The sequence below is a fragment of the Panthera leo genome, chromosome A3, assembly GCF_018350215.1.
Source record: "Panthera leo isolate Ple1 chromosome A3, P.leo_Ple1_pat1.1, whole genome shotgun sequence".
In the NCBI taxonomy this organism is placed as follows: Eukaryota; Metazoa; Chordata; class Mammalia; order Carnivora; family Felidae; genus Panthera; species Panthera leo.
This window is the reverse complement of record NC_056681.1, coordinates 27413662-27438703: the sequence shown is the minus strand read 5'-3', so window position 1 is coordinate 27438703 and position 25042 is coordinate 27413662. Positions and strand designations below refer to the sequence as shown.

The 25042-nt window shown below is 43.5% G+C and overlaps 1 protein-coding gene and 2 pseudogenes across 1 annotated transcript; 1 reads left to right on the top strand and 2 right to left on the bottom strand.

Moving 5' to 3' along the window:
- Positions 1 to 10544: 10544 nt before the first annotated feature.
- LOC122215203 (beta-defensin 132-like) lies at positions 10545 to 12962 on the bottom strand. The gene is made up of 3 exons (XM_042930312.1): positions 12911 to 12962; positions 11214 to 11497; positions 10545 to 10700 (listed from the first exon to the last, which is right to left on the bottom strand). Exons 1-3 carry the CDS (start codon positions 12960 to 12962, stop codon positions 10545 to 10547), a joined length of 492 nt encoding a protein of 163 aa, XP_042786246.1.
- Positions 12963 to 19502: 6540 nt separating this feature from the next.
- Positions 19503 to 21692, bottom strand: LOC122214930 (annotated as a pseudogene).
- A 1409-nt stretch (positions 21693 to 23101) lies between these two features.
- On the top strand, positions 23102 to 23627 carry LOC122215202 (annotated as a pseudogene).
- Positions 23628 to 25042: the final 1415 nt, after the last annotated feature.

Sequence of the window (25042 nt, the reverse complement as noted above, 5' to 3'; positions counted from 1 at the left end):
GAGACTCTTGCAAACTAATCAGACCTAAGGAGGAGGTTGTTGGAACCTCCAACCTGTACCTTGTCAGTCAGAAGCAAGGGCAGTAGCCTGGGGTTGGCGCCAGGCATTGAGGCGGGGGTCGGGGACAGGCTTGTAGGACGGAACCCTTAGCCTGTGGAATCTGCTATCTCCGGAGAGACGGTGTCAGAATGAAGTTGAATTTTTCGATTCTAGGCTGGTGTCTGAGAATTGTTTGACGTTGTGCGTATGGGAAACACCCCTACCCCCCATATTGGAATTGGGTCCAGGAACCCTAAGAGAAAATGATGTTTTGCTATTGTATAATGAAATATGTAAAAATGTGAAAGATTTGGTAACTCAGTGAACCAGTATTTGCCAAATGACCGATGCATGAAGTGACCAAATCATGCATGGGTAACAGATCCATTTGAAGAAAACAATAGACCCGGCTGCCTGGGTGGCTCAGTCGGTTGAGCGTCCGACTTCAGCTCAGGTCATGATCTCACACTCCATGAGTTCGAGCCCCACGTCAGGCTCTGTGCTGACAGCTCGGGGCCTGGAGCCTGTTTCAGATTCTGTGTCTCCCTCTCTCTCTGCCCCTCTCTGCCCCTCCCCTGTTCATGCTCTGTCTCTCTCTGTCTCAAAAGTAAATAAACATTAAAAAAAAAAAGTTAAAAATGGAACTACCCTATGATCCAGTAATTACACTACTGGGTTTTTATCCAAAAAATACAAAAACGCGAATTCAATAGACAAATTATGGAAACAGCTTAAGTGTCTCTCAATAGATGAATAAACACGATGTGATATATATGCACACACATATATGTATATCGGTATCCTCTTCAGCATGTGACCTATAATGTCTATCTCCTGCTGTCTAATTATTATTCATATTTATATACATACATACACACAATGGAATATTATTCAGCTGCAAAAAAGAATGAAATCTTGCCATTTTCAATGACATGGATGGAACTAGAGAGTATAATTCTAAGTGAAAGAAGTCAGAGAGAGACAAATACCATACGATCTCACTCATGTATGGAATTTAAGAAATAAAGCAAAACAAACGAACAAAGAAAAAAAAAAGCGAGGGAGAAAGACAAACCAAGAAACAGACTCTAACTATAGAGAACAATGTGATGGTTACCAGAGGGGAGAGGCGGGTGGGGAGGGATGGGTAAAGTAGGTGATGGGGATTAGGGGGTCACTTGTGATGAGCGCTGGGTGATGATATATGGAATTGATGACTCATTATATTGTACACCTGAAACTATTATTACACTGTATGTTGTTATATCTACTCAATTTTAGTAAATTGTAGTCCACATAATTTTATAGTATAACCTGGGTGTAGATATATATCTATAGATATAGATATAGATATAGATATAGATATAGATATAGATATAGACATACGTAAGCTCCACACTGGAATGATCAAGACCTGAGCCGAGATCAAGAGTCCGATCCGAGGCTCTACCAACTGAGCCACCCATGTACCCCAGTATTTTTATATCTGAACCAAGTAGTAATTCATTATTCACGCCAGCCAGGGAAAACTGCTTCTGAAGGCCTCACCTGATTTGGTCAGACCTATATGGGTATTAAGGCCCACTTTGACTTGAGACTTTTATTATATCGGCACAATCCCTTCATAGCTGGACTTTGATCAGTGTTTGATTGAATTAGCAGGGGACCGGAATCTGGGGGTGGGAGTAATGTTAGAATTTTGCCTATCACGAAACCCCGGTTTATATGACATTATACGTAGTGGAAAGAGAGCTCATGCTTTATAGAAAGGCAAAGGAAATTAAAATGTTATCGGCAGTTTTGCTTTCGTGTAAAAAGCAAATTAAAAAAACAGAATAAAACGTGCCATCTCTATTTTCAAAAGTTTTGATGTTCTCTAACCAATGCATCGTTATAAAAGAATCGAAGCACGTCTATATTCATTTTCTCAAAACAATGATAATTGTTTGTCAATTGTGCTTTTTGCTAATTGGTAAAATTAAGTACTGAAATTCCAGGGTCACCTGGGTAGCTCAGTCGTTGAACCTGGACTTGGGCTCAGGTCACGATCTGGCTGCTGGTCAGTTCCAGCCCCACATTGGGCTCGATGCTGTCAGCCTGTCAGCGCAGAGGCTGCTTCAGATCCTCTGTTCTCCTCTCTCTTCCTCTCCCCCACTTGCGCTCGCCCCCAAATACATATTAAAAAAAAAATTCCAAAACTGAGTGCTACAGACTGAATATTTGTGTCCCCCCAAGATTCACAGGTGTTAGTTCCCAAACTGGGGAATTTGAGGGGGGGGGGCGCAGATCTGGAACCGCCCGGAACCCAGAGGGCAGGAAGAGACCCAAGAAGGGGGCAGATCCCCCTCCCCAGATGGGTGGCTGGTTCAATGAGCGAGGGAACTTACCTACGAGAGGCTTGTCTCGAGAGCCTTAATGGGTTCCGCAAAGGCTCCATTTCTGACGGTCTCATCAACACAGCACTCTCTCCAGGCTGTGTCCTTGAAAATGGCTCCGGCTGTGGAGGTGGTGGGCGGAACCAACATGCTAAGGACGGGGCAGGGGGTGAGGGACCTCCCAGCTCCCCGGTCAACCTGCTATCACGTCCTCTGGATGACCTCCTCCAACCACTGGTCGCAGCCCCAGCCCCCCCCTCCGTGACTGTACTTGAATGTGGGGCCTCTAAGGAAGTGCTTACTGATAAATGAGGCCATGAGGGCGGGGCTCGTATCCTTTAGGATTAGGTTCCTTGTAAGAAGAGACCCCAGAACCAAGCCCCCTGTCCGCCCTGTGAGGACACAGCCGGAAGATGGCCAGGAGGGCTCTTTCCAGAAACCCACCCTGCCAGCCCTGGATCGGTGCCTTCCAGCCTCCAAAACTGTGAGCAAATAGACCTCTGTCGTTTAAGCCACTCAGTCTATGGGATTTTGTTAGGGGTGCCTGAGCAGACTAATGCACTGAGAAATACCAACATTTCATACATTTTATTATTTGCCTTTACGTTTGGAAATAAGATAATAATTATTAAAATTTAAAAATCGGGGTGCCTGGCTGGCTCATTCAGTAAAGCTTGTGACTCTTGATCCGCGGGTTGGAAGTTAAGAGCCTTACGTTGGGTGTAGAGATTATTTAAAAGTAAAGTCTTTTTTATTTTTATTTTTAAAAATTTTAAATATTTATTTTTGAGAGAGAGAGAGACAGACAGAATGTGAGTGGGGAAGGGGCAGAGAGAGACAGAGGCACAGAATCTGCAGCAGGCTCCAGGCTCTGAGCTGTCAGCACAGAGCCTGACATGGGGCTGGAATCCACGGGGCTGGATTGTGAGATCATGACCTGAGCCAGAGTCGGTCGCTTAACCCACTGAGCCACCCAGGCGCCCCTAAAGTCTTAAAATAAATTTAAAAATCAACCCATATTAGAAGACTGGTGGCTTATTTTTTTTTCTCTGCAGCTTATAAACCAGGGCCATGGGATGTAGTTTTTTGTTTTGTTTTGTTTTGTTTTGTTTTGTTTTAAGGAAAATAAACATTTTATTTTCAAAAACCTCAGGACTTCAGCTTCAGAAAGGAATGTCTTGAAAGTAGCTATTGTGCCATTTTTTTTTCCTGGGAATAATGCCATGGTATGTACATTATTTTTATCGGTTTCATGACTTTCTGCCAATTTGTAGTTTGATAACTCACAAGTTCAATTTCTTCTATGAATACGACTATTCTGAAAGATAGAATATTAAGGACTATTCAATTTCATAGCAGCATTTTGGTTTTGTTGGTTAACATTCGTCTTGACGTGGGTTACTAGGACAACCTCTTAACGAAGTTTCCCTCCTCCTACTCCCCTCCCTCCCTCTGTCCTTTCCTTCTTGGCCAAGCATACAATCACCATACAATTATCCTTGAAACAAGATTCAGAGTTATTTGTCTTCTTTTGCAAGGAAAAAAAACCTGGCAGAAATAGAGGAGCAAGCTAAACACACACCTATGAAAATAGTGATTACGATCGAGCATATTTAGAGCTCTGTTCGGCTTTCAGAGCATACCTGTTCCCCATAATTCCGGTTTCAGTTCCCTGTAGCAAAATGACACAGGGGAAAAGGGAGGGAAAGAATCCTCATCTTCTCACAGGAGACTTGTTTACTTAAGGGGTCTGTAGACGTTTGAGTTATAGCTCTTGAGTAGCTGTACTTTAATATTTTGTATTGATACTTTATTTGATAAGAGGGACGTGTTGACCTCAATGAAAAGTTCGCTGTCGTCTCAGTATATTGAAGACGTTTCTCCCCCCCCCCTCCCCCCCCCCCATGGCACTTTTGTGATTGTGTTTTTTACTCTTTGATTTCAAAACTTACCCTAGAGTAAAATGGACTCTTTTGGGTATACCGTTGTATGAGTGTTGACTACCACTAAAGTCAGGATGCAGAACAGTCCCCCGCCATCTCCCCAGATTCCCTTGGTATCCTTGACTACCGCAGAAGGCAATTCTTTCATCTTCTGCCCAGGAAGTCAAAGCCTGGCTGGCAGGCCAATTGAAGCAGAGAGGGGGAAGGAATCAGGTGTCTTACAGATCAATAGGTGATCTTTGAATTCTTTCCTTTTAGAGTGGTTTTCAGCTCCTCCGGTGTCCTTGAATCTAGTGTCTCTTTGTTCATACTCTGCAGAACAGACGCTTGCCTCTCTCTTTATTGCAACTTCTGATCCTCTTTTACCCTGAGTAAAGACTGTGAAGTGTATATATTCCTGCTTTTAATTTTATTTCTTTATTACTTAATTTAATTTTAATTTTATTTATTTATTGCGATCTACAAAGACTTGGCTAATTTTTGTGAATCTTCCACAGGTTTTTGCGAGGAAGTGTTTCTTTTTTCTAGTCATGCAGAATGTTCTTTTTTTTTTCAGTTATGCAGAATATTTTGTAGTTTAATTATTCAAGTTTGTTAATTGTTTAGTACAAATTCCCCATGTCCTTATTTTTTTTTCTTTTTGTACTTGATTTATTGATTTCTTTAAAAAAATTAAAAAAAAATTTTTTTAACGTTTATTTTTGAGAGAAAGAGGGAGAGACAGAGCGCACGCAGGGGAGGGGCAGAGAGAGAGGGAGACACGGAATCCGAAGCAGGCTCCAGGCTCCGAGCTGGCAGCACAGAGCCTGATTAGGGCCTCGAACCCACAAATGGTGAGATCATGACCTGAGCTGAAGTCAGACGCTTAACTGACTGAGCCACCCAGGCATCCCATTGATTTCTTGATTTCTAATAGAATTGGAGGTCATTTACCTGGAAGAAATTTTAGGAGAGACATTTTGGGTGGGAAAAACTTTATAAGTGGAAATGTGGTGCATCATTTTCTCCAGTATCCCCTCAATTCTGTCTCCTCCATGCACTGTGGGTGAAGGGGATAGAAATAAGGCATAGTATCCCATCTTTTTCAGGGGTTGTGTCTCGTCCTTTGATGGTTCATCATTGGTGGTACCACAAATAATTTTGGAATCCTGCCTTGGAATTGTTCCTTTTTATAAGTCTGTGTACATTTTTAAAGATTTGGGTGTAAATGACATATGTTAGTTTTAAGCATACTTTGAAGCAACTTTCAGATATATAATACAGTATTATTAATTATAGTCACCATGTTATACATATCATCCCAGGACTTTATTTATTTTATAATTGGAAGTTTGTACTTTTGATGCCCTTCTGGCCATTTCTAGCCATTGTGCCCCATGGATCCCTGTGAATCTTTTTTTATTTTTATTTTTATTTTTTTTAACGTTTATTTATTTTTGAGACAGAGAGAGACAGAGCATGAATGGGGGAGGGTCAGAGAGAGGGAGACACAGAATCCGAAACAGGCTCCAGGCTCTGAGCTGTCAGCACAGAGCCCGACGCGGGGCTCGAACTCACGGACAGCGAGATCATGACCTGGGCCGAAGTCGGCCGCTTAACTGACTGAGCCACCCAGGCGCCCCATCCCTGTGAATCTTTGATGGGGAGTGAGGAAATGAGTAGGAAACTAGAAAATGTTTTGCCAGAATCAAAACCACACTCAGATACCACCTCACGCCAGTCAGAGTGGCCAAAATGAACAAATCAGGAGACTATAGATGCTGGAGAGGATGTGGAGAAACGGGAACCCTCTTGCACTGTTGGTGGGAATGCAAACTGGTGCAGCCGCTTTGGAAAACAGTGTGGAGGTTCCTCAAAAAATTAAAAATAGACCTACCCTATGACCCAGCAATAGCATTGCTAGGAATTTACCCAAGGGATACAGGAGTGCTGATGCATAGGGGCACTTGTACCCCAATGTTTATAGCAGCACTCTCAACAATAGCCAAATTATGGAAAGAGCCTAAATGTCCATCAACTGATGAATGGATAAAGAAATTGTGGTTTATATACACAATGGAGTACTATGTGGCAATGAGAAAGAATGAAATCTGGCCCTTTGTAGCAACGTGGATGGAACTGGAGAGTGTGATGCTAAGTGAAATAAGCCATACAGAGAAAGACAGATACCATATGTTTTCACTCTTATGTGGATCCTGAGAAACTTAACAGAAACCCATGGGGGAGGGGAAGGAAAAAAAAGAAAAAAAGAGGTTAGAGTGGGAGAGAGCCAAAGCATAAGAGACTCTAAAAAACTGAGAACAAACTGAGGGTTGATGGGGGGTGGGAGGGAGGGGAGGGTGGGTGATGGGTATTGAGGAGGGCACCTTTTGGGATGAGCACTGGGTGTTGTATGGAAAGCAATTTGACAATAAACTTCATATAATAAAAAAAAAAAAAAAGAAAATGTTTTGCCAGTTTGAGTTGTGATGTGCTTTATAATTATCGTGCTTTGGTTAGAGTATTACTTTTTCTCGGTAATGTGTTTACTATAGAAAAAATAGAAAGTAGATAAATAACAGAAAACATTATCCATAATCCCATATCTTTGTCCATTTAGGGCCTCTGGTTATCAGAAATGTTTTTATGATGATAAAGAAATAATTGACTTGCTATCCCATGCTATTTTCTAAAGAGATTAAGTGCTAAGGAAGGTTATTATCTGCTGACCTGGTTACGGAGGGAAGGGGGTGGATGGGAGAGAAGCAGCAAGAGGGCAAGGGGTATGTTGTAGAGAATGCTGGGGGAATTATAGGGAGTGGGTTGGGAATTGGAGGCCTGGGAAAGAGCCTTGATGAATGGAGGAGTGCAGTGACTGACAAGACCCGGGACCTGTGGGCTGAGGTGTCAGTGGCTGAAAAGGAACTTGGAGGAAACCAAGGATTTTGAAAGGGAATGGTTGTGAAGTTTTGCCGGATAGGGTGATAGAAAATGTCTTCCCTATTTCCCCATGACATCTTCAGGAAAGCATTTATTTCTCATGACTGCATTGTGGAGTTGAAGCTACTGTGGGATGCATTGCATTGTTTTCTTTGAGAAGGTCACGGAGAAAAAATAAAAGCTGTTGCTAGAACCACCCCCCCCCCCCCCAGCATTTTGGGTGCCTGTTTGTGCGTGTGCATGTATCTTTGCTATACAATGGGATCGATATGGATGTGATTTTTATAGTGCTCTTTGAGTTAGGAAAACAGTTGGATTCTTTCTGTATGACTGAAGAAAGCTCTAAATTTATCCTTTTGAAAGGATGTATATAGCATTATAGATTATGAATATATCTACTTAACACTTCTCTCATTCCTGGACATTTAGGTAGTTTGGGGTTTTTTGCTATTTTAATCTATGCTGTTATCTGTGTTTGTACAATACATTAAAAAAAACACTTGGATTCTTTAAAAAAAAACACAACAACAACGAAAAAGCACGGATTCTTGTTATCTCCTCAGAATGTGTTCATTCCTAAAATCCGAGTCTCTGAGCCAAAAAGCATGAACATTTTTAGGGTTTTTGAGAAGGATAGCTAAATGTCTTCCAGATTTACCCGTTTAGTCCTAAATAGTCTGATGACAAGGCTTGTTTCTATCTATACCTTGACAAACGTGGGTTTGCAAATCTTTCGAATATCTGACAATCTGATAGATAAAAATGAGAGGTCACTGCAGCTTTAATTTGCATTTATTGGTTTTATAAGTTTAAAAATTTTATTTTTATCTGAAGTACACTTGACGTATATTAGTTTCAGGAGTACCACTCGGTGGCGCAACAATTACCTACGTTACTCAATGCTCATCATGAGCAGTGGAGTCACTATCTGTGACCCGTTACAGAAGTATTGTGATACTATTACAGTATTATTGACTGTATTCCCTATGCTATACTTTTCACCCTGGGTGTTTATATTATAACTGGAAGTGTGTGACTTTTAATCCCCTCCACCTGTTTCCCCGCCCCCGCCCTCCCCACGACTCCGACTCCGTGTTCATTCTCTGTACTGATGAGTGTGTTTCTCTTTGTGGTTGTTCTTTGTTTATGCATTTGTTTTATTTTGTAGATTTCACCTGTAAGTGAAATCACATGGTCCTTCTCTGTCTGACTTATTTCACTTAGCATCCTACTTTCTAGGTCCATCCATGTTGTTGCAAGTGGCAAAATTTCATTCTTTTTATGGCTGAGTGATGTTCCATTGCATATATACAATATTGGTTCAATTTGCATTTATTTGAGACCGAGTAAGACGTTTTCTCCCCCATGTTCTTTGGCCGTTTTCACAGTTACGTTGCTAGCTCATGTCACGCAGCCCTTTTGCTACTAGAGGTTTGAGGTTTTCCTCCTTTATGTTAACTTACTATATTTTTAGGGTATCAGCACTTTATATGTCTCAATTTGTCATTTGCCTTTTAACTATTTATGATACTTTAATTTTTCTGTTTCACTTTGAGGTTTATTTTAATATATATATTTTTTGAGGTATCATTGACATACAACAAACTACCCACATTTAAAGGGTCCGAGTTGGGAAGTTTTTGCCTTATGTATTCCTCTGCTAGGCCATCACCACAATTAAGATAATGAACACATTCACTGCCTCAAAGTGTCCTCATGCCCCTCTGTAACTCCTCTTTCACCCGCCCCTCATATTCCTAGGCAACCACTGGTCTGCTTTCTGTCATTAGAGATTACTTGGAGTTTTCTAGAATTTCATATAAATGGAATCAGACAGAATAAACTTTTTTGGGTAACTAGTTATGAAAGAGTTGTACATTTAAAAGCACAATGAGATACCACTACATGCTTACTAGAGTGGCTAAAATTTAACGTGTTTTTTTTTTAAATTTTATTTTTGAGACAGAGAGAGACAGAGCATGAATGGGGGAAGGGCAGAGAGAGAGGGAGACACAGAATCGGAAGCAGGCTCCAGGCTCTGAGCCATCAGCCCAGAGCCCGACGTGGGGCTCGAACTCACTGACCGCGAGATCGTGACCTGAGCTGAAGTCGGACGCTTAACCGACTGAGCCACCCAGGCGCCCCTAGAGTGGCTAAAATTTAAAAGACCGACCATATACCCAGTGCTGGTGGCAAGTAGAATGTGTACTTTCCCTTGATGGTGGGAGTGTATAATGACACAACCATCTTGGGAAACAATTTGGTATTTCTTCTGGTTTTTTTTTTTTTTTTTAATTTTTTTATTGTTTATTTATTTTTGAGAGAGAGACAGGGCATGAACTGGGGAGGGACAGACAGAGAGGGAGACACAGAATCCGAAGCAGGCTCCAGGCTCGGAGCCGTCAGCCCAGAGCCCGACGCGGGGCTCGAACTCGCGCACCGAGAGATCGTGACCTGAGCCGAAGTCGGCCGCTTAACCAGGCGCCCCGCTATGTAATCTTTTAATACTTTGTTTTTCACACTGTCATTTTTAAACCATCTGGAATTCATTTTGGTTTGAGATGTGAGGTAGGGAATTGGCGGTTCCGTGTTTTTGTGTGGTTAGCTGGTTTCCAGGATTTCTTGGAATTATTTAGGCCTGAGTGTTCTGGTTTGTTTCTCTCAGGTGGAATTTGGCATCTGTCATGTAAATGTTATAGAAAATTCATGGGCATCAGGATGTGAGAGGAAACTTATGCATGATCCTGCTTTCCAACCCCCTCCCCCCCGCAAAAAAAGTCATAATTTTCATGAGTTTCATTGTATCCTTTGAAGAGATAGTTTGATATAATGGCAGCCATCGTATAAATGCTATTTTGGATAATGTTACTCGTATGTCCCGTATTCTCTAAGTATTTCCATTGTTCGTAACTATACGTGTTATTAGTATATAGCGTTTCGCCCTTTAGAATTTTCCCGTTTTCTTGCCATTTTAAATAACGTTGCATTGAACAGCTCCGTGCTTTTTTCCTTCCTTTGAATAACTTGACAAATGGATAGATTCCTAGAAGTAACGTTAACTGGATTAAACACGCAGAAGTTCTGTTTCTTTGTTCTTATCTCCACTTGACTTTCCAACAGGGCTCTGCCAGTTCCTATATTGTGAGGGGGCACATTTGCGTCCCAAGCACCATTGCGGCCTTGCTTTCTGAGACCGTTACCAATGTTGGATGTCTGCATTTTGTCCGTTTTATTACACAAACGAGTAAATGAATACCTCATCAGTCAGTCAACATGGCTGGCCAAACCGTGCACCTTCAGCCCTCTTCTCTCTCACCTCCTGCTTTGTGGCAGCCATGGAGGTGCACTGCTCAGACCTCCCTTCAAGAGAAGCGGCTGTGAGGATGTAGCTGGTGGACAGCCTCCGGTTGCCATACTTCCAGATCTGCAGTAGCATTTACCCAAGGCCATGTTCTCCAGGGGCTGCTCCCAGCCCTGGACTATACCCCATGGGATACTCGAGCCTGGAGCTCCTTGCCCTGGGTGGGGCTCCTCTGAGGGGCTCCGAGCCTTTCCATCAGCCCTAGACCTGTAATCTCAGGCTCCTCCTCTCCAGTCCTCCCGTCCCTCTCCTTTCACAGGTATCAGACCCGCATTGCAGTCTGAAGGCTCCCCTGCCTCCTGCTCCTCCCCTCCTCCTGCCACAGGTGTTTCCCCCTCAGTGAAATCTCTTCGTGCCTAACTCTGTCTTGGTATTAGGTCTTAGAGCCCCCAGACTGACAACATACCCCGTGGAGGGGTCCAACTGGGAGGCCTTCGTGTGGGCTAGATACAGACTCCAGGGTTTATTAAGTGGATGGCAGAGCGTTCTAGAAGACAGGAGCTTTGAGATGGGCCATAAACCGGAGCCACGGAAGGAGGGAGCCTCCACCATTCGTGGGGGTGGGGCTAACAGTACTGGGACTACTTGGAGATGGTGTCGCGTTGTGCACCGCGGCTGTGGTATCGGAGATCGTGGTCGTGGCGTCGTAGCCGTCGGTTGCTTCTCGGTTTGGCTTTTCGTAGCTGTTCTGCAGAGCTGCTTCGATCTGTGGACAGGCGGTGGCGCGATGGGCCTCCCGTGGTCTTTGGTGCAGCGCCGTTTGCTCCTGTCGCACATGAAGGCGGATCTCTCCAGGGAGCTGCCGTGCAGCTTGCAGTGTCCTGGGAACTTGCGCCCACAGCTCGACCCACCCCCGCTGGCTGCGGAGGAGAGGACCAGAGGAGAAGTTCAGGGTGGAGGCAGCCCCGGGGCCTGCCCAGGGATCGGGGCCGTAGGGGAGCGTTTGGCTTTTTATTCCGAGATGGCCACTTGAGACAGCAGGCAAATGAGAGGGGGGAAGTCAGGCAAGAGGAGACAGGACTTGCCTGGACTGACGGCCTCTGGGGAACCCCGAGGAGCTCTTTCTCCGCCAGTCTCCGCGGCTTTGCACTAGTCAAGGCCTGTGACATCACTGTAGTTGGTGCCACAGGATGTGTGGGTGAAATCGGGGTGTGGGGAGCCGGGTCTGCATGGCAGGGAGGAACCTGAACCCTTGAAAGGGAGAGTTGGGGCTCTTCTTACCCCCCGGCCCCCACTTTTCTGCCTCATTTGTTCTCAGGGAATAGGAAACCAAGTATCAGACGACCCAGGGCAAAGAAAAAAAAGGTCAAATCGTTCCCCAACGCCTTAAAGGGAAATTAATGATTGCTACTGATGGGGTTTTTATGCATTCATACACTGCCAGATGCCAGGGGCCACCTTCTGGATAAATCTGATGGCTGTGTCTTAGCTCCATCTGCCATCACCTCAGCACTGGCATCTTCTGAGCACCGTTCCCTTCTGGGTTTCTAAAAATTTTTTTTTTTTTAACCTTTATTTTTGAGACAGAGAGAGACAGAGCATGAATGGGGGAGGGTCAGAGAGAGGGAGATACAGAATCTGAAACAGGCTCCAGGCTCTGAGCTGTCAGCACAGAGCCCGACGCGGGGCTCGAACTCACAGACCGCGAGATCATGACCTGAGCTGAAGTCGGACGCTTAACCGACCGAGCCACCCAGGCGCCCCCCGTTCTGGGTTTCTATGCACCCATTGCCTGGCTGTCTGATTTCTTTCTCCCTGGCTCTCCTTGCTCTCCTCACCCCAGGGTTCAAGTGGAGCACCTTGTTTGCCATCCTGTGTGAACTTGCCCTCTGGGAGGTCTCTTCGCCCTGCCTGCCAGCACTCTGTTGGGCATGGGGATGGGACCCTTGCTCCTAGGCCCAGTCTCTCCTCTGAGCACTAACTCTGGGGCTGATGAAAGTGTCAGAGAGAGTGGCCTTCTCAGCATCTTAGGAGCTTAGATATAGGGAGCTCACATAAAGTGAGAGAAAGGTATTTTGGACCAGGTTGAGGCTGACTTTTGTTTTAAAACAGGAAAAAAGTTTGAGGACTGGTTTTTGTAGAAGATCGTACACAGGGTAGTGGCTGGGTATGGGGTATTGAGGCCAGTGGTGAATGTTGAGCGATCCCTACCTTAGGCTGGAACTCAGGGGGGTAAGTCCTGCCTCCAGGCCTCCACCTGGCTTGCCTGTCACCCGAGCAACCAGATCTGCTAGCATTTCTGCCCCCCAGCCCTCCTCCTCCATCCAGTTTACCTGGAGTCACCATTAATCCAAGGGATGCAAAGACCAGGAACAGGAGCTTCATGGCCGAAGGGATGGCTTGGGAAGCAAGGTGGCGGTTTAATGGAGTCCGGCCCCTCTGTGTGATGTGCTTGGAGCTACTGCCTTTATAGGAGCCACATGATGCCAGGATACTGGGCAGTGAACCAGAGGAAGAGTTCATTGCCACCCAGAACAGTCAGATTAGATCATAACGGCTACCAGTCTGTAGCTGTGATTGATTTATTGAGCGCTTGTATTCTAGGCTGTTGGGAGGGGAAGAGGCAGAACACAGCACCATCTTTCAAAATATGCTTCCTAGCCAGTGTCGGCAAGGGTGTGGGAGAAACGACTGCTCTTTTGCACCGCTGCTGGGCGTGTTGATTGGTACCGTTTTGCTTTTAGAGAGCAATTTGGCAATATGCACCAGGAGTCTTGAAAAATGCCTGCATTTTGCCTCGGTAACTCTATTCCTGGACTTTGGTCTAACGGAAATAATTGAACAAATACACAAAGAGGTCTATCTCAACATTGTTTGCAATAGCAGAAAACCAAAAGCATTCTAAATGTTGGTGAAACATGGATGCAACTGAAGACAGTATAATTGGACACCATGCAGTGATTAGACCTATTGCAGAGACTCATTTACTAGGCGGGCGACTCACTAAAGACACGCCAGCACTCTTCCCGTTTCAATTAGAAATACGTGGCGTCGCAAGAGACGGGCAATTCAACTAACAGTGGCTTAACTCATAGAAGTATCTATTATTTAATCAACAAGAAGAAGGGGGTGACTTGGTGGTGGGATGAAGTTAGTCTTGGATCCTTCTGTTCTGCTATCCTCCGCGTGTAGGTGCGCTGATTACCAGTTTATTCTCTTAGCCCCATATCCACCCTTCTTTGTCTTGCTTTGCGATACTGGATTTGAACCCTGGAAAGATGCCTCTTTTGCCAGCTGGCCCTGTGTTAGGCTTTGACAGTAGAGGGTGTTGGAAGTGAAAGAGCGGACCTAGGCCGGCCGATGGAAGAACACCACAAACCGCTCATTTCATTCTGGGTTCCAGTTCTCCATTTTTAAATTCAGCCAAGGAGCCCCATGGCTCTCGGTCCAGCTCCAGCCCTGCTCAGGCCATGCTCCTTCCCCCTGGTGGCCACTCCGGTAGCAGCACTGGCTTGTGTCCTCAGGCAACTGCCTCTCTGCCCAGTGGCTACCTCTGCAGATCAGCTCTGGCCAGCTCCCTCTGGGGAATTTCTTCGTCACTGCTCTGTGGCAGCCACATCCGCTTTGAAGAGAATGTGTGAGGTTAGTTCCTCCACTGGAACCCGGAAGTAGCGAAATGTGCTCTTTCCCTAACATTAATATTGCTGCTACTTCAGGTCCATAATCATTTACCTTTTATTTTGTTGATTAGGTCACTTACCAGTTTTTATTTATTTATCTTTTTTTTTTTTTTTTTTTTGGCAGGGGTGGGGGGAGTAATGCAATAGGCCCATGTTTATGCCCACCAATAGAAATAACAGCCATTAACTGATTGACCCTTATGACTAAATGGGACATTTCCTAGACTGGTCACCATATCCCTTCTGGGATGTTCTTCCAATTTGCAAAAATGACTTTCCTTGTTTGACCTATGGATATATGACCTGTACCCTAGAGGAGTGAGCAACCATTCCAAAATTTCTGGGGCTCACCATGATGCTTCCACAGCTACCCTCTGGAGTGATGAGGGAGTGACTGTCTTGGGCAGAGTAAGAGATCCAGCCCTCTAAACCCTTAGATGCTGCCTTATTCATGGAGGGTTTACAATTAAGCTGAAAACAACAGTATGAAACCTGTTAGTCATGCTAGACAGAGATCACCAAGGAGATTACCTTAGATGTACGATTGACCAGCCTGGGTTCCCTGGCCGAGGTATCTTAGAACCAATAGTATTCTCTTGACTCAGTTGGCCAGCTAGGGGTGGCATTTTTATATTGGCCAATACGTCATGTTTTGTATTAGTTAATACCAGCTGACTGACTGGGTTAGAATAAGAAGTTTCTTGCAGTCAGGAATCGGTAGAATTGTTGACCTCGGCATGCCGTTTAGTACTGTAGAACCACTTCTCTCAGCTTGGTCTGGGGACCCTCAGTACCTGGTTTAGGAAAGAATTCTAATGCTGCTTATTGTTCTAGTTATCTGTTGCTATATAACAAACTGGTTTAGTGGCGAGAACCGCAGTAGTCGTTCACTTAGCTCGTGACTCTGCAGTTTGGGCAGGATTCAGTAGGAGAGGCTCATCTCGGTTCCACATGGCGTCAACTGGGACACGTTAGCTGGGGCTGGAGGATCTACTTCCAAGATGGCTCACTCATATGGCTGCCAGGGTGGTGCTATCAGATATAAACTCAGTGGGCGTGAGGGACCTCTTCATTTAGGCCTCCCCATGTGGCCTTCCTTACAGAAGGATGGCTGGATTTCATAGGTGAGCATCCCAAGAGATAGGGACTAACTTGCTGATTGCCTCATCTTTAATAGGTGTAACTCAAAGAACATCAATCAAGGCTGAAGAATCAAGTGATAAAGGTGTAGACATATTTGGCAATGTAGAGATAACATTGAGAAAGTATTGTATTCACTCATATTGGATGTGTTGGAAAGGGAGGAGAGATAAAAAATATGCTAATTCTATCATTGTTCTAGAAGGAAACCAGTAGATACTACTGTAAAAAGAGAAGGACATCTAAGGATACTGTATAACGTTATTGTTATAAAGACCACTCAAAAGTCTAAATTTAATTAAATATCTGAAACCTAAATATCAGAAAACCACACACACACACACACACACACTACCTGGTGAATGACTTTTTAAAACATAAAAAATACATACAGTATTTCAGAATTCAGACTGAATATTATCTGCCCTATCCATAAATATAGATGCTTAATTCATTCACCTTGAAAATTTCGTATTAGATCATAAAGCATACCCAGCACTGCACTGTATATAAGATGCCTAAATTTCTGATTCAGAAAGAAGGGGGGGGTTTGTCTCAAAGTGTTACAGACATACCAGTACACCTGTCTTGTCTGTCCCCTTGAGACCTGGAGCAAACTGGCTTCTCCTAGAGTGACACCACTGCCCTATAAGCTGGAGCGTGTGTTGGGGTCATGGTAACCTCTGTCTTCTTGGCTTGCCCTTCTTGGAACCTCTGCCTATAAGGAGGGAGGGTGATCACAGTCCAAGTATTCTTGACTTGGTGCTCCTAGGGGAGAGCCTGCACCCTAGGAGTGGGAGTTAGGTGGGGGAAGGAGGTCCAGTCTTTTGGACTGTGCTTGCCTTGACTAGAGTTGGGGTGAAGGCAGGAATGAGAGACACTTCTCCTCTGGTGAAACCATAACCCTATCTTTGGAGTCTGGAGGGAAATAGTCACTGTCTTCTGAGCTGCCCCTGCCAAGAGTTCATGGACATTGTGTGTGTGTGTGTGTGTGTGTGTGTGTGTGTGTGTGTGTATTGGGAGCAAATGCTGACCCCCGTGTTGCTAAATTAAATTACTAAATTTAATTTTTATTTTATTATAAAATTATTTTATTTATTTATTTTTAAGTAGGCTCCACACCCAACGTGGGGCTTGAACTCATGACCCTGAGTTCACAGTCACATGCTCTATCAACTGAGCCAGCCAGGCATCCCTATAAGGGTTTTTTAAATTTGGTGTTTCAGAGACTCTTGAGTGACTAGTTCAGTGTAGAAATTCCCTGTCCACCCACCTCCACATATACCCATGTGTAGGAACCCTCCAGATTTGACAGATGGTTCTCAGATCTATTTGCCTGGTCCTGTGGTTTTCAAACTATAGCATGTATCTGAGTCATGCAGAAGATTGATGAAAATACATGTTGTTGAGCCTCTACCCCCAGAGCTGCTGATTCAGTGGGTCTCAGGTAGGTCTAAGATTGGCCTTTCCCATGGTGTTGCTGCTGCTGGTTCAGAGACCACACTTTTTTTTTTTTTTAATTGAGGTATAATTGAATATGTTATATTAGTTTCAGGTATAGAATATAATGATTCTATATGTGTCTAGAATTCCTATAGATTTAATTCTTTTTTTTTTAATTTTTTTTTTTTTTAACGTTTATTTATTTTTGAGACAGAGACAGAGCATGAACGGGGGAGGGAGAGAGAGAGAGGTAGACACAGAATCGGAAGCAGGCTCCAGGCTCTGAGCCATCAGCCCAGAGCCCGACGCGGGGCTCGAACTCACGGACTCACAGACCGTGAGATCGTGACCTGAGCTGAAGTGGGACGCTTAACTGCTTAACCGACTGAGCCACCCAGGCGCCCCTAGATTTAATTCTAATGCTAATTAGATTTAATGCTCATTCCATTAGCACACATAATTACAGAGTTTCTGTTCTCTTACAATGAGAACTTCAGATTTGCTCTTTTAGCAACTTTCAAATATGGAATACAGTATTTATTTTTATGAAAAAAAATTTTTTTTAATGTTTATTTTTGACAGAGAGAGAGACAGAGCATGAGTGGGGAGGGGCAGAGAGAGAGACACACACACAGAATCCGAAGCAGGCACCAGGCTCTGAGCTGTCAGCACAGAGCCCCATGCGGGGCTTGAACTCACAGACCGCGAGATCATGACCTGAGCCAAAGTCGGATGCTCAACCGACTGAGCCACCCAGGTGCCCCTGCAATACAGTATTATTAAATATAGTTTCCATGTTGTACAGTACATCTCCATGCCTTATTTATTTTAGAGCTGGAAGTTTGTACCATTTGGTCCCCTTCATCCGTTTTGCCCTCTGGCAAACTGCCCACCTTTGCCCACTCCCACCTCTGGCAACCATCAGTCTGTTCTCTGTCTGTGAGCTTGGTTTTTGTTTGGTTTATTCCACGTATAAATAAGATCATACAACATTTGTCTTTCTCTTTCTGACTTAGCATAATGCCCTCAACCCATGCTGTTGCAAGTGGCAAGATTTCATTCTTTTTATGGCTGAATAAGATTCCATTGTATATATAAACCACATCTATCCATCCATCGATGGACACTTAGGTTGGTTCCCCTATCTTGGCTATTGTAAATAACCCTGCAGTGAACTGGGAGGTGCAAATACCTTTTCCAGTTGGTGTTTTTGTTTCCTTCAAATAAATACCCAGAAGTGGGATTGCTGAATCAATGGTAGTTCTATCTGTAATTTTTTGAAACACCTCCATATGGTTTTCCATAGTGGCTGCACCAGTTTACGTTCCCACCAACGATGCACAAGGGCTCCCTTTTCAGAGACCACATTTGAGAACAACTGGGTTAATCTTACATCCAAGGCGGGATTTTCTCTATGTCGGGGCACATGTTGGTGCTTTTATTGTTGTGCGTGTAGCCCACTTTCATTTTTTTGTTTGTTTCTTCACTTCCATTTCTTTCTACTCTTTTTTTTTTCACTTAGTTTTGCTGACGATGTCATCTCTGTGTGTGCGTGTGTGTGTGTGCGTGCATGCACATGTATGTATGTATTTGCTATTGTTGGGGGGAATGTAATTAAAAATAAAATCTCTTCTCAACCCATAAAACCTCCCCACAGACGTAGAAGAGAAAGAAAACCGTTTTGTCACTAAATAAGCATTAAACCAGGACGTGATGCATACCGTAGACAATCTGCCAAGAGATTGCAAAGACCAAAATCTTACCCATTTCTATAGCTAAGAAGATACAACTCATTACAGACATGTTCTCAAGACAAACACTCCCTAGCCCTGAAGAGGACCAGAAAGTACCATTTGTCACACATTGCTGATCCTAGATTCACTTGATACGTGGAGTGGCTTCTCTGTGTTTGCTGATTGGTTTCACCCAAAGGAAAAACAAAATTCTCATATCCTTGTGGCAGGTGGTAGTTTTGAAACTTAGAGCGAGGAGCCTGAGGAACCTGCTGAAGTTAGGCTCCTACCTACCCACAAAAACTGTGACTACATTTCAGAGAGGTGGCGCCCAGGTCTTTGAGAAAGACATTCCTGGGTTGTAAAGTGGTCAAGAAGTCTATTTACACTAAAAAAATAATAATAAATGTTTTAAAGAAAGAGAAGGAACTTACAAGTTTTCTAAAGTAAATGCTCTAAGAAAAGGGAGGGGAGGGGTGATAAGTCTCTAACAGGGAGAAATAAGGCTCTTTCTTTTTTTATTTTAACTTTAAACAAATTTCCATTACACAAAAGTCGCCACATAGTTGGCTGTTTCTCTACTTTGTACACAATTATTCTTGTTCTCCACAGAAAGACTGCTTCTTAACTTTTCATCTGGTGATGGCAAGTATGAAAATCCCGATTTTAACATAATAGTAGTAAAAATGCCTCTTTTTATTCAAAAGTACAAAATAAATTCTTTGTGAGCATGGACAATGACAGCAGTAAATCAGAATTTGTTGTCAACCGAAACCAGTAACTGATGGTTATAATGATTTTCTTAAACACCAGCCAGACTTTGCTTCAGTCATTTCCTCCAGTGGAATTCTCTGAAGTTATTGTTGAAGGGCCCTGCCTTGAGTTTCCTCTCACAGTTCATTAATAATGGTAAAGCACTGTTCTAGGAATTAGAACATTCTACCTTCCATACCCCCTCCCAGTCTACCCATTCCACCCATTCCTGGGTCCTTTTCTTCTTTAGGAATTCCGGTGACTACGACTTCTGCTATAGTTAACAGAAAGGCAATTCTAGCAGTATCCAGTAAAGTAGGTCTTACACCCTTAGTTGGATCAGTGACTCCTTTTCCCACCATCATTCAAAAAATCTCCAAAGCATAGCGTCATAACCAACTTCTAAGGGACTTTGCATACGTTTCTCAACTATCAAGGATCCTTCAACACCTGCATTCTTAGCCATGGTCATCACAGGAATTTTGAAGATCTTCGTTAGCTGGAGTTATTGGATCCAAGGCTGGAATGCACCAAAGCAGGGCACAGCCCCTTCCCAGAGAATCTTCAGTAGCAGCTCGTGGAGCATTGAGGGCATCTGTAACTCTGTCTTTCTTTTCACTCACTTCAACATCATTTGTCCCAGCCTTCGGCACAGCTACTCTGAGAGTTTTGCCAGATGTTCATTCAGCTTTTCTTTTTCATATTCACTAGTTGTGATATCTAACTGTTGTGTTCAAGTGATTTTTTTGGATACGTTTTTCAATTTGAGCCTTGTCACCTTTTCCTTTTAAGAGCATGGAATCATCTTTGGTCATATTGACCTCTCCAACTTTTCCTAAGTCATGAAGCTGAACACCTTCAAGATTTAGAGTCAATCTTTCTTCCCCAAACACTGCACTACCAGTAGCAATAGCCATGTCTTTAAACAATTTTTTTTTCTGTTGTCACCAAAACCTAGAGCTTTGGCTGCTTACCACCTGAAGACCCACTTTTAACCTATTCAAAACAAGTGTACTCAAAGCTTCTCCGTGAACATCTTCAGCAGTTATGAACAGGGACTTGCAGTGAGCATTGGCATTTCAAGAGCAGGTACAACGCACTGGACACTAGAAATTTTCTTGTTTTTCTGTTTTAGACATTTTCTTTTCACTCAGTAGAACATAGTCATCTTGGAATTCACATTTCTTTTTTTATTTTTATTTTTTTTAATGCTTATTTTTATTTTTTATTTTTTATTTAAAAAAAAATTTTTTTAATGTTTATTTATTTTTGAGACAGAGAGAGACAGAGCATGAACGGGGGAGGGGCAGAGAGAGAGGGAGACACAGAATCGGAAGCAGGCTCCAGGCTCCGAGCTGTCAGCACAGAGCCCGACACGGGGCTCGAACTCACGGACTGTGAGATCGTGACCTGAGTCGAAGTCGGGCGCTTAACTGACTGAGCCACCCAGGCGCCCCTGTTTATTTTTATTTTTGAGACAGAGAGAGACAGAGCATGAGTGGGGGTGGAGCAGAGAGAGAGGGAGACACAGAATCCGAAGCAGGCTCTAGGCTCCGAGCTGTCAGCACAGAGCCTGACGCAGGGCTCGAACCCACAGACCGTGAGATGACCTGAGCCGAAGCCGGACGCCCAACCGACTGAGCCACCCAGGCGCCCCTCACATTTCTGATCTTTTGCTGTGTTAATGAAGTACAGAGAAATATAACCTCGATCAACCTTTATGCCTTCAATAATTTCTAATTCATCGTTTCTTGTTTTTCCAACCTTTACTGTGATGACGCCCTCTCTTCCAGCCTTTTTCATTGCATCGGAAATGATGTTGCCAACTTCTTGGTCTCCACTTGCAGAAATCTAGCCATGTGAGCAATTTCTTCTGGGGCTGTCACAGGTTTAGACTGCTTCTTAAGTTCAGCGCTTACAGCATCAACAGCTAGCATCACACCGCTCCTGGCGTCCACTGGCTTAGCACCTTTGCTAACCTTCTCGAAGCCTTCCTTGGCAATAGAGCGTGCCAGGACACAGCAGTAGTGGTGCCGTCGCCAGCCTCTTCATCTATGTTATTGGCAACATCTTGAGCAAGTTTAGGGCCAATATTTTGATACTTATCTTTTAAGTGGCATGGACCTTGCAACGGTCCTGCCATCTTTTGTTACTTTGGGACTTCCCCAACTGTGTTCAATAATCGCTGTTCTTTCCTTTGGCCCCATAGTAACGGCTACAACATCCGCTAAAAGGTCTATACCTTGGAGCATTAAGGCTCACGTATCTGCACCAAATTTTGTATCTTTGGAGGCCCGAGTGAGATGAGGAGCCAGTGCCCTGGACCCTCGCCTACTTTGGCAAAAGACTGCAGGTAACTGAAACATTTTTGCAGGGCAGTGGCAGGGCGTGCGGGCACCAAGGCAGGCCATCGGAGGCGAGTGAGGCAAGGCTCATCTTTTTCATTTGTGTTTACGGCTACAACATCCGCTAAAAGGTCTATACCTTGGAGCATTAAGGCTCACGTATCTGCACCAAATTTTGTATCTTTGGAGGCCCGAGTGAGATGAGGAGCCAGTGCCCTGGACCCTCGCCTACTTTGGCAAAAGACTGCAGGTAACTGAAACATTTTTGCAGGGCAGTGGCAGGGCGTGCGGGCACCAAGGCAGGCCATCGGAGGCGAGTGAGGCAAGGCTCATCTTTTTCATTTGTGTTTGCCCTTACACTATCCTGCTTGCTTTTGGCTTTAAGGGAGGATTTGGGTGTGTAGCAAACTATTTTCAGTATGTATATGCCTTTCTTTCAGTTCCAAAAAGTTAATTTTGATGTTTTTCCTATAGGTTCTTGAATTGGATGCTTATTTTTATCTTCCTTTTATGTATTTGTGTTTTGTGTTAATTACATAAATAATATATAATATCTTTTCTTTTAATCCTATGATTTTTTTATTTTGAGAGAGAGAGAGAGAGAGAGAGAGAGATCATGAGAGGGGGAGGGGCAGAGAATAATGAAGAGAGAGAGAAGCTGACAGTGTGGAGTCCGATGTGGGGCTTGAACTCATGAATGTGAGATCATGACTTGAGCTGAATGAAGTTGGATGCTTAACTGACTGAGACATCCAGGCATCCCAATCCTATGAATTAAAAAAATTTTTTTTCTGATGTTTATTTTTGAGAGAGAGAGCGAGACAGAGTGTGAGCAGTGATGGGGCAGGGAGAGAGAGAGAGACAGAGACACAGAATTTGAAGCAGGCTTCAGGCTCTGAGCTGTCAGCACAGAGCCCGACGTGGGGCTTGAACTCACAGATGGCGAGATCCTGACCTGAGCTGAAGTTGGATAGTTAACCGACTGAGCCATCCAGGCACCCCAGCTGTGAATTTTTAAAACATTCAAAACATTTTAAAACAATGTTAATAAGAATTGCTAAAATAAAAATCCCAACAACAACAATTGCTGGCAAGGATGTGGAAAAAATTGTTATCTCTTGAATTGCTGGTGGGAATGCAAAATGGCCCAGTTACTCTGGGAAATGGTTTGTCAGTTTCTTTTAAAGTTAAACATCAACTTCCCATTGGACCTAGCAGTCCTACACGTGGGTATTTGCCCTAGTGAAATGAAAACCTAGGACCACCCAAAAAACCTATAAACAAATGTTTATAGCAACTTTATTTGTGACAGCCCTAAACTGGAAAAACCCAAATGATCTCAATGAGGGAAAGGAGAAAAAAAAAATCTGCACTAGATCTCTAGAATATAATACTATTCGGCAGGAAAGAGGAATGAGTCATTGATGCACATGGAAAATTGGATAGACCTGAAAGACAAGCTGAGTGAGAGAAGCCAGGCACAGAACATTTCATTCAGCGGGTATCCTAGGAAACAGCAAAACCACAGTGATGGAAAATAGATCAATGGTTGCCGGGGGTTGTGGTGGGATAAGAGTTTGAATAGAAAGAGGTATTTTTAGGTGATGAAGCTATTATTGTATGTTCTGTTTGTGGCGGTGGTTGCACGAATCTAAACGTGTCCAAATTCAACATCGGGGAATAAGGCGGGGACTTGGTGTGGTGCTACGGTATCTTTCGTCTTGGGTGTCTGTCGTGCCTTTTGCACAGCTTCCAACCGCACTGTGTTGGCACAGAGCATCTGGAGGTTCACAACCTCTTGTGGTCTGTAGGAGCCACTCTGAGGAGGGTCCAGGGGAGAATTTGCCATTTTCAGTGGAAAACAAGTGGTGGTTACTAAATATGATGACTGTGTACTTTGGATCTGGATTCACTGCACCTTTGTTTATAGTAAGACACCAACTGCTTGAGAAATAAGAATGTTTTAAGTAATCCATTAAGCAGATGTGAAAAGGAACATTTTAAAAGGTGCAATCTCTTTTCAAACTCGAATTCAACATACCCGGTATGTTTGTTAATGAACTTGAGGCATGAAAAACAACCATGTCAAAATTCAAAGAACTGTATGCCAAAAGAACAAAAAGCCAAATTTACTCAATGAAATTGAGCAAATTATACAAAATAATTGTATCATCCTATGCTTATGGGTCCTTAGCTTCCTCGCGACAATTTAATATGCCCAAGAGCTCTTTTCACATCTAAAAATGTGGATCCTCAGGATTCTTTCTAATTTTACATCACTTTACGCATATGGATGTACAGTGGTTTAGCTGAAAACAGTACCCTTTTGATGAACTTGTATCTTATTTTTCCCATTTCTCCTTTTACAAACAAAACGGGAATGATTATTTCCCATCACATTTTTTAAAAAGATTTTATTTTAAAGTAACCTTTACCCCCCCAACATGGGACTCGAACTCACAACCCCGAGACCAAGAGTCGCATGCTCTACTGACTGAGCAGCCAGGAGCCCCTCCCAGCACTTTAAATAGTTCTTCTATTTGTGGTCATGCTACCAGTTCTACACACGGTTTAATTTGATTTCTTTTGCTTTTAATTTTTAGGGATTGCTTTAAAAATTTTGATATTCTTATATTAGGTCAAATATTTAAATGATTCCAAAGTCAGATCTTCCAAATAGGGTATATTCAGAGAAGTCTAGCTTTATTTTTTTTAAATCTGTTCTCTCTGATTCATTTCTTCCTGCTCCTCTAAATAGATGTGCACTTAAATTTTTTCTTTCCTTTTAAAAATAAATGTATCTAATGCTTTTGTTTTCATCTCCCTTCCCTTCCATCACTCTCTCCTCAATATGGAGAATTCCAGGTTACTTACAGTCATTGAAGCCAGGAACAAGGGAGCAGCAAAAGCCAGAGGCAAGAACTTCATGCCTGAAGGATAGGGACATGTTTGGGGACAGTGCAGTGGGGTGGATGGACAGAACTACCTATGTCACTTGCCTGGAGCTCTAATCTTTATACGACTTCAAATGAGATCAAAAGTTGAGCAGTGAGCAAATAATAAAGTAAAATAAAGCAGAAATCTCCGCCGTTAGGGCCAAAGGATTTGGCCAGACTGTCTCATTGGCTACTGCATACATTTGCGGAGTTCTCACAGAATATCTGGAAGACTAGCATCCAGTCTTTGAAAATACACTTTCTAGCTACTGTTGGTAAGGGTGAGGCAACACAGGGACAACTGAGTACTGTTCCTGTGAGTTTAAATCAATGCAGTATATTTTGGAGAGCAATTTGCAATATATATTCAATGTCTAAAGCAAAGTTAAACAGAACGAAACTATGCTACTCTTTGACCCAGAATTAACACGCATA